The sequence below is a fragment of the Zea mays genome, chromosome 7 (genome assembly GCF_902167145.1).
Source record: "Zea mays cultivar B73 chromosome 7, Zm-B73-REFERENCE-NAM-5.0, whole genome shotgun sequence".
NCBI classification, from domain to species: domain Eukaryota; kingdom Viridiplantae; phylum Streptophyta; class Magnoliopsida; order Poales; family Poaceae; genus Zea; species Zea mays.
In genome coordinates this window covers 15,654,883-15,665,131 of record NC_050102.1, presented here as the reverse complement: position 1 = coordinate 15,665,131, position 10,249 = coordinate 15,654,883, and the positions used below count along the sequence as shown (strand labels likewise).

The following is a 10,249-nucleotide window of genomic DNA, read 5'->3' as shown; positions in this document are numbered from 1 at the left end:
TGACAACTTTTGATTAAGAATTCATCAAGTTATGGATTTTCTAAGTTCTCTGGTCATTTTAAAAAGATTAACAGAATTGATTAAATGGAAATCCACTTTGCACTGGGGTCCCTGGCGGGTTTTCTAAGTTTTCTTCGCGGATCAGTCCTTAGGCTACTATTCACATGAGTCACTGACGTTACAGAAAACCCCTCGGGTTCTACAAATCCTAACCCGAGGTCATTCGTCTAACTCAAACAGTAACCGCGGCGGAAGAAAGGGCGGAGGGGCTTACCGGCGGCGAGATTGCTCCGGTGAAGTGGTCGAGGACGTAGGGGAGGTCTTGGGGATCACAACGGTGTGCGGGTCGCCGTCGGAGATGGTCGGAGTCGGTCGGTCCACGCGCGCAGGCGGGGATGCTCGTCGGCAGCGAGGAGTCCGGCCTGGTCATGACGAGATAGTCCAATTGGATGGGCCAGAGAGCTCCACGGGTTGCCAGAGAAGATATGGGTGCAAGGAATCGGTCGGAGACTCACTGGATAGCTCGGTCCACGCGCGGCGGCGGAAGACCGAAGTCCGGTGAGGTCGATCTCGGGCCTCCGGTGAAATCTGGCCGGGTCCGAGGGCTTGGCGAGCTTCACGGGCTACTGGCGGAGCAAGCCGAAGCACTGGCTCGACTTGGGGTGGCTGGAGTGGGCTGGCCACGGTGGCCGAAGCTCTGGCGGCAATGGCGGGCAGAATTAAGCTCGCCAGAGCTAAGGAGAGGGGGCTGGCCGGTGAAGGTGAGTGCGGGGCGAAGTGAGGCGCGCCCGGGGAGGCTTTATAGGCGCGGGCGGGCACGACCGAGGGCAAGGGCGCGCGGCGGACTTGACCGGACGCCGGGGCGAGCGCGCGCGCGGGTTGGGCGAGCTCTGGCGTGCCGACCACTGTCGAACACGTGTGCCCGTGCGTTCTGCCCAAGTTCTGGCGCATGTGGTCGCTCATCCGAGCCTGCTCTCGCCTTGGTCAGTGCACAAAACCTCTTCTCCTCCCTACAAGCTACCGATCTTGTGTGGGGGTCATAGGATTTTGCCTACTGGTTGCAGAGATATGGAGCCAGGAAATCCAGTCTGTCTCCCTGCTCAAACCCGAGGCAAATCCAGGGTTTTGTCGTGTCTAGGGCTCGCGTCCCAATGCCATCTTCTGGCACACGACAGAGGTGTTAGTTAGGCATATTTTTGTTAATGGGGCCATTAGGATTCGAGTTAGGGATCAAGGTGAACATCCCTGATCTTTGGCTCAAGGTCTGAATTTCAGAATTCTGAAATTCAGAATTCCCATTAAGTCCCCACATGAGAAGCTTGATTTGGGGTTTTATTTGAGTTATTTTGGCCAAGCTTTCTCAACCTTTCTTGTTGCTCATTAAATATACTTCAATTTTTATAATTGGCTCAAGTCATAATTTTAAATTTTTCATACCATTTTCCCTTTTTTTCTTGAATTTTGCTCATGGGGCTCACTTAGGGTTTTTGTTAGGGTTACAACATTCTTACCTTTTTGAAGGACCCAATTGTTTTGATCATGATACTTTTAAGTATATACTTGGTGAATTCTTTATTACTTAAGTTAATTTGATGCTCATGCTTACTTTGGTTCACATGAAATAATGGTTCTTGGTTTGGCATTTGAGAGAAACCCTAGGTGACACTGGGGTGTCACACATGGGGGGAGGTTTATGCCCCGGCTCGCGATCATGGCGGCGGTCCGCGCGAACGTGGGCATGGCGGGCGCGGAGCGAGCGGGGGCGGCAATTGCAGTGGAGGAGGAGAACCTGATAGGTGGGTCCGGCCGGCGCCACGTGCGTTGAAATGGAGAGAGGGGCGCGCTGACGCGCGGGACCCGCTGGTTAGCGACCCCGGGGCCACGGACGCGCACGGGACAAGCCACCGGCGGGCGGGTCCCACTGCTCAGCGGCTGAGCGGGGGTGCCGGCGCCGATGCGGGCCTAATGGGCCTGAAGGTCGAGAGGAAGGGGGAGAAAGAGGATAAGGGGAGTTGGGCTTCTTCCCTTTTTATTTTTTTATTTTTATTTTCTGGATAGTAGTTTTCCTATATCTTTTTAATTCAAACTCAAGTGAACTTCACAAATTAAATTTAAAGAGATGCACCCTACACACATGCATCAACCAAAGTAAGGATCAACATGATGCAACATTTCATAATTTCCTTAGGTTTTATTTACTATAAAATGATTACACCTCCAACTAAAATAAACCACTCTTCTACTATAGGAGAGGGAAAAAGAAATGGGAGAGAGAAGAAGATAGATAACACCTTAATTTGGTGAATACTATAGAAGAAATTTTATACCCCTAAATTCAGAGTGTTACAACTATTAATAAAGAGACGAACGATGGTAATTACACTCTATCGTACAAATGAAACCAAAACTGAAAATATTAATAAATCTGAGTTTATGTGGAGTCTTTTTTAGGAAAAAGTAGAAATATTCTTAATCTATATCTATACTAATCTATTAAGAATCTAATGTGGGTCTACCATGGCTTCACCCTCCCCACGCCCAGCACCCGCAAAAAAAGTGCAAAGCGAGCACTCGAACCCACACCTCCCTGCTCCTAGAAATTTGGGGTTAACCACCAGACCATATGTACTTTAATGTTTAGAAATAAATAATTCTCTGCTCTTAGAAATTTGGGGTTAACCACCAGACCATATGTACTTTAGTGTTTAGAAATAAACAATAATTATATTTACAGCCTAGGCGTCGCTTCCCACGCTCCCCCGCCTCGTGGCAACGCACGGGCACATACCTAGTAAACTATGATAATTTGATAAGGGGTAACAGGATCTAAAGTGCCAAAAGGAGGCGCTTATAGCATCTTCAACCATGCATTTGATGCCTCAAATTGAAATATGAGGCTTTACGCAGAAAAAATACTACAACAATGTCTCATTTCATAAAATTTGGTTAAAAATTATAGGACAACTTTTCAAGTGCTTCAAACATACTACACCGTAGTAGGCATTTAGATTGTTGGAGATGCTCTTAAATGTCTCCAACTAAGTGGTGTTTGAATGCACTAAATCTAATAGTTAGTGATTAAAATTAGTTAGAGACATCCGAACACCATAACTAATAGTTCAATTATTAGCTATTTTTATTAAATTAGTTAATCATTAGCTAGCTAATTACACTACCAATTTTTTAGCTAACTAACTATTAGCTCTAGTGTACTTAAATACCCTCTAAAATTAGTTAAAAATTAGTTAATAGTAGTTGTATTATTTGGATGTCTTTAGCTAATCTTAGCAGTTAATCTCTAGTAGATTCAAACGTGACACAGAACTATGTGAAAAAAACTGAGTAAGGGCTAATTTGAAAACTCAATTTTTCCGAGGGATTATCGAGTTCTCAACCTAGCCCTAAAAGTAAACTATGTGAAGAAATTCCAAGCGTTTAAAACGGGACCTTAAAAGTCATTTGCTCTATTTCCATTTAAACACACAAGCACAAGCAGTGTGCCCTCCCATTCAGATTTCATCCTCGGCGTCGTCTCCTGTCCTCTCCACGCCAAGCAACCTCCCCACCCCGCCCCACCCTCCATGCTCGCCTCGAGATCTTAGCGGGCAGCTCCGGAGAGCGCCGACGAGCCCCCTGATCCCTCCTCGCCGCCGCCGCCAACCGACCGGTAAGCGCCCCGTTTCCCCTCATGCTTTTTCTTCGGGGCTCCTCACCAGTCGGTGCCGGTCTGCTGGATCGCGCGGGGGCCGGTCGGATCTGGTACGGATCTCGCCACCCCGCGCGTAATTCTGCGATCGCTGCGTTGCGCTCAGCTCGGATCCAGCCGATGTGCACGGTGGGAGCTGTGGATAAGCAGGCGCTTTGTTCGCATTTGGCGTTCCTGGCTAGTGTTTATTGATGACACGTGCGTTTGTGGGTTGCAGGGGGAGGAGAGGAGGGGAGGGGAGCGATGGAGACCGCCGACTACTCCGGGAAGCTCTTCGTCGGCGGCATCTCATGGGAGACGGACGAGGACCGCCTCCGCGAGTACTTCGGCCGCTTCGGTGAGGTCACTGAGGCCGTCATCATGCGGGACCGCAGCACGGGCCGCGCTCGAGGGTTCGGTTTCGTGGTCTTCGCTGACGCCACGGTCGCCGAGCGCGTCACCATCGAAAAACACATGATCGACGGCCGAATGGTAATTTTGCCATTGCGCTCCTTCTTTTGTATAGCAAATGTGCATTTTTACTGGAATTCTGTCGTAAAGCTGCTGTTTTTTTGTTTACTGTGTGAGTTGAATTGTCCATCTGGAACAGGTGGAGGCCAAGAAGGCTGTTCCCAGGGATGACCACAGTATTGTGAGCAAGAGCAACACAAGCAGCATAGGGTCACCTGGGCCGGGCCGTACCAGAAAGATCTTTGTTGGAGGTCTGCCCTCAAATGTTACAGAGGCTGACTTCAGGGGGTATTTTGAGCAGTTCGGTGTCATAACTGATGTGGTTGTGATGTATGATCACAACACACAGAGACCGAGGGGCTTTGGATTCATCACCTATGATTCAGAAGATGCTGTGGACAAAGCCCTGCACAAGAGCTTTCATGAGCTAAATGGTAAAATGGTTGAGGTCAAGAAGGCTGTTCCAAAGGAGCAGTCTCCTGGACCTGTTGCACGCTCACCTGCAGGAGTGGGGCAGAACTATGCTATGAACAGGGTTCATAGCTTCTTGAATGACTTCAACCAGGGTTACAATCCGAACCCTATAGGAGGTTATGGCATGAGGGTGGATGGAAGGTTTGGCCAGCTTTCAGGTGCACGAAATGGGCTCTCTTCTTTTGGCCCAGGTTATGGGATGGGTATGAACGTTGAAGGTGGGATGAGTGGAACTTTTGGTGCAAACTCTGGTTTCATCAGTAACTCCAATGGGAGGCAAATGGGTTCATACTTCAATGGAAGTTCGAATAGATTGAGTAGTTCTATTGGGTATCTTGGTTATGACTCAGGATCGATGTTGAGTTCCATGTCTAGGAATTTTAATGCAGGTGTAAACTACCCGATCAATCCTACAAACATGAGTGCTTTTGCTGCCCTTGGAAATGGGGGTGGCGTCAATTATATGGGTCTCCCTTCTATTGCCCCTGAGTTGGCCCAGTTGGGCAACATTTCAAGCCTTGGGTCAGGGAACTTTAGCCGTGGAGCTGGAGTTAATAACTTAAGTTTACCTTCTGGCTCCTATGGGAGGAGCAATTCAACTGGTACAATTGGTGAGCCTTTTTCTGCATCAGGCAATGCATATGAAGTGAACAACCCAGATACATATGGGAACAGCTCTATTTATGGTGGCACATCCTGGAGGTTCCCTTCATCTGAAGTTGACGTGCCTTCTTTCAGTCATGATCTTGGAAATGTTGATCCGAATATGAAATCAGACATATCAGCAAATTACATGGGAAATTATTCTGTTAGCAACAATCAGCCAAGCAGAGGTCAGTTGTCGTTTCACCATTTTTATTTGTATTACACAGATTTTTGTTTCTGTAAAAAAGGAACTATGATGCTTAAATGTGTTAGTTCCCTCAATGGTTGGGGGCAAGAATGGGAAGCACGATTTCTTTTCTTGGTTTAGGAAAGCATTGCATCTATTCACTCCGAACATAATTTTCATGGAACTGTCTTTTGTTGTGGTCTCCTAAATTCCATATAAAATTCAGGTTACTTGAAGTCTTGAACCATGACGTATTGGTTAGTTTGTGGTAATTAAAGCTAAAGTTATGTTACATGTCGGCCAACTGATGTCATCCTACAACATAATACTCCCTCCTGCCCCTTTTACAAAAGGTGGAGTAGAAAAAGCTAGAATACCAAGGTGTATATTTAATTCTGGCCAACTTCTTGCATAAGGACGACACTGCACTCAGTGCACTTTGTGGCAAAAATGGAAGGTCGCCTGCAACGCCTTAACTCCTTTCCAGATGCACTGGAGTTGGAACTCTGGAACGGTGCCTTGTTTACGTGTATGATCAAGTTAATGTGGGTGATAATTGAAACAATGCCTTGTATAGTGGGGTTGCCAAATTTTGCTGGTTCACCTTGTAAAAGAACCTGGGGGAGTAAATGGAAAATCATATAGTTTGGATGTCCTAACTCCTATGGCCTTCAAGAACTTGACAATGTACTATCACATCTATAAAAAAACTCTTAGGTCCCGTTTGTTTCCTTTCATTTTGAGGAATTGGAATCTTACTAATGGAATAAGCTATTTCTTTTAGAATGTGACATTCCACCACTTTCCAAAGTTATCATATTAGCCTATCTCAAATTCATAGGGTGAGAGATGGAAATTGATTCTATAAATTTACATACTATTTTTCCGATGCACAACTTATAGCACACTCTTCTACTTCCTTCGATATAACATAAATATAATATATAACTATCTCTCTCATATAATTTAGGATAATATTAAAATATATTACATATATAAATATATGAACTTAATTAGTTTTGTCTAAATTATAATTATTAAAATGGAATTCAATTCCAACGAAACAAACGGGCCCTTATGGGTTTGTACTTGTATGAACATGGCATGTGCATCTTACATTTAGAATGCTACTTATTTATCCTGCAGCGTAGTGCGAAAGTGCATCTAGCTAGTTGGTTAGGTGGCTTGAATATTCTGGGTTTTGCTTTTGACTCCCCACAGGAGCATATTTCAGTTTGGGGTTAAAAATTCCCCTCGACTGCCCCACACCAAAGCTCTATCTGCCCCACAAGACCAACCACTAAGCTGCTTTCTGGACATCTGTTCCATTTCTTTTCATTATTTTGTATGCAATGAAATGAAAATGTCTTAGTTACTGAATATATCACAATGTTACAGTATAGTAGCTCTATCTATATGTATGGGCCTAGATTCTAGCTCATGAGGCCTATTACTTGTTTGATACCCTAGGCTTATGACTATATATTATAGCTTCCAATCTAATTAATCAATATCAATTTTTATCCTCTCCAACATGGTATTAAAGAGCCAACTATAACCCTACCTGGTTGTTGGCCTTCTCTAGCCGTTGGTCGTCGCCTCTCTCTGCCCCACCTTTAGTCCACCGCCGCTAGGCACCAGCTGCCTAGCCCGATCCCACGTCGGTCATCGGCTGCCCTTCGTGACTCTACGAGACAGTGCGTAGTTCGCCCTCTTGACTCCATGCAAGCCGTCGACCCTCGCCCTTTGACTCTCAGCCTAGTAGCGAGCAGGAATGGAAGCCTAGAAGAGCAAGAAGCGCACTATGTTGTTAGTAGTGCGAATCAGATGCTCAACCTTGCCATTCTGGGAAGTGTATGGACTAGACATTTGGAGTTGTAGACCATGGAAGAAGAACGACTGAGAAGAGTTGTCGAACTCCTGGTCGTTGTCGCACTAGATGACCTTAATGGTGCGACCAAGCTAAGTGGAAACCCAAGTAAAGAAGTGCAAGAGAGTCGAAAGCGTATCAGGGGAAAATCTACGAATAATGAGAGCAATCATGAAGAACCACTAGGTAATACTTCTCGAAACACTGAGAATAGGATAGGTCCACAAATCACAGTATGATATCAAAGTTGTGCTGAGAGGAGCTAGGGAAAGGAAGCCGAACATCACGACCTAGCTGACAGGCATGTCATAGATGTTCAGACGTGCCCCTAGTACAAGAGATAACTGAACTACACAACTTGGACAACACGTCAGGGCTAGGATGATCGAGTCGACGATACCAAGTGTTGTGTGTAGTGGTAGTAGTCATGGTGTGCGACTTCGACGAGCAAAAGGTTGGTGATGTAGCGGAAGTAGGAGGCGAAGGATTGGACGTAGGCAGTCTCAACGTATATAGGGGCCTAGAGCTATCGTAGCAGGTGAGAAGGCTTCGGGCGCGAGATCCTTCATGAACAAGCCAAAATGATCAAACCAATAGAGCAAGGGTTATTAGTGGTGAACTGATGAACAAATAAAATATTTTGAATGATATTAGGGGGGGGGGGTAAGAACATGGGAAGGACTGAATCACCTATAGAGGTGATCAAGAGCATGTTCCTATTGCCCACAATAATAGAAGGGTGAGATGGTAAAGTTGGGTGGAAAGAATAGAGTATACTAGCATTCAGAGTAGTGTGGTAGAAGGCGCCAGAGTCAGCAACCCATTCTGTGGCAGCAAGAGGGGTCAGGGTCATCGTGCTAAACAAGCTAGCAAGACTGTTGATCCCAACCATCAGGCCACGAGTTCTAGGATAGAACCGAGTGTGGTGGTAGAGGCAGGAGCAGTGGCAGAGGTCCTGGTGGTGTTCAGGGTGGGTTGGCCAAGAGGGGTACCCCGCGCTAGGCACCATTAGGTGAGCTGGTTGAGGCTAGGTAGGGCGCGGGGAAGGTCCACCCGGGGACATGCCGGGTCACATGGAGATGCGTTCGATCCACGAATTGTAGAGAGAGGGCCAGAGAGCATTCCCCTAGACACCTCTACCTCGACGATCTCCCCTTCGTCGACAACGACCACCACTAAACCCTGCACCCCTTGGTCCAGACGGGGAAGGAGGGCGCGGGGATTCAAACATCAGAGGGATAAACGAGTGCGGCAATGAGCCCCTCGAGGCAGGAGTGGAGGAAGTCATGCGCGAGGCTAGGACCCTAGAGTTGTATGTTGTGGTTGCGGTGTCGGGGCGTGGAGGGCGTCCCCTTGGTGAGCTCTTCAAGGATGAGGTCGTTGTAGACCTTGTGGAAGAAATGAAATGGGTTCGATCGAGTGATCCAAGTCCGGAGGGTGATCAGAGACAGGCTTCCTAAGGTTACAAAGGGAGGCTGCCATGCCCTTCATCTGGCGACAGTACTCGGTGACGAAGAGGTTCCCCTGGACGAATGTCCGGAAGGCGATATCTAGGTGGAGAGAACGAGCCTCGTTGTTGTTGAGGAGCTGCTCCTTAGTCAACCTAGGCCTGGCGGGCATTGCCACCACGCTCGCGAACGACGTCCTGCAGCGCAATAGGGACTGTCTCGAGGATCCAATAGAGGACCACAATATCCATCTGCCGCTAGGAAGGGATAGTGAGGGACGCCGTGTCGGTCAGGACGTGGTTGCCAAGGGCGTAGTGCTGCAGCGTGAGCAGGATGAGGTCGTGCCAGCGGGCGTAGGTGAAGGAAGTCGGATCGAGGAGAACGGGGACTAGGGAGCGGTTGTTCTGAACACTCACCACCTGGGCGTATGTTTGGTTCACGCTCTCGCAGGCATTTGCTATGCCTGCCAGGCAGACGACCGTAGCCCCAGCGATCGAAATCGAACGTCTGGGAGCACGGGCCAGGCAGGTCTGGTGCGGCGCCAACCAAACAGACCCTTTGTGCATAAAGCATCTAGCCAGCACAAATATCATTATGCTGTAAGCAAGGCCTGCTTTTTACACATGAGCTGTAGTCCATTCTGAACACGAACTTTTCCTATGCAGCACCTTTTTTCTGGTACCAGAGCGAACTACATATGTGATTGTTTGTCTATTTATTTTACATACATAGTTTGGGGACAGAAATCAAACTTTTAAGCTCTCACAGTGACACGATGTTTTTTTTTTGCAGGTATCACTTCATAGTGGGAGTATTACTACACATTCATATATGACTTGGGATAGATGAAGCACCCATTCAGTCAGGCAGCCAGGTGCGTGCATGGCAACTGTGAATGGGTGATATGTCAGGTTAGTTTTGTCTAGCTGACCAGCGGTGTGGTTTACAACACCAACATGCTAGAGGAGGAGGAAGCGGATACAGAAACATTTTCTGAGGGGCTTCTTTTCTTTGAGTCATGTTTTTAGTTTTGATTCCTGCGCGTGGCTAGCTCCTTTTGGTTTTTGAATGAGATGTGTAGTGGTGATTATTGCGGCGCATATTTTAGAGATCGTGGTTCTTCCAACATAAGCTGGAAAAAGAAGTCTGTATACGGATGAACATGTATACCAACCAAAGGGATGCTGTATTATCTTGCCCATTTGTTACTACATTAGCCTGTGTTTTATATCGTTCTGAACCGTTCGGTTTTGCACTCTGGAGGTTTTGTTGGTTTGTTCGTGAATTATGTATGCCAGTGTAGTGTTTTTCTCGTCGAGCAGCTCCAATAGTTATATAAATTTTAGCTCTCTAAATCACAGATTTAAGAAGTTACTAAATAATTTTGGGAGTAAAAAAAATGTGAGTTCTCCAATAGTTCTCTATATATATGTTGTAGTTTTGTTTTGTATCTATCCACATCTAAAAAA

The 10,249-nt window shown here is 46.8% G+C and overlaps 1 protein-coding gene across 1 annotated transcript; it reads left to right on the top strand.

Annotated features, from left to right (window-relative positions):
• Nucleotides 1-3,489: 3,489 nt before the first annotated feature.
• Nucleotides 3,490-10,007, top strand: LOC100216861 (uncharacterized). The gene is made up of 4 exons (NM_001143252.1): nucleotides 3,490-3,667; nucleotides 3,924-4,177; nucleotides 4,296-5,463; nucleotides 9,573-10,007. The coding sequence occupies exons 2-4, from the start codon at nucleotides 3,950-3,952 to the stop codon at nucleotides 9,584-9,586; spliced, it is 1,410 nt and encodes a 469-aa protein (NP_001136724.1). The 5' UTR covers nucleotides 3,490-3,667; nucleotides 3,924-3,949; the 3' UTR covers nucleotides 9,587-10,007.
• The last annotated feature ends 242 nt before the right edge of the window (nucleotides 10,008-10,249 follow it).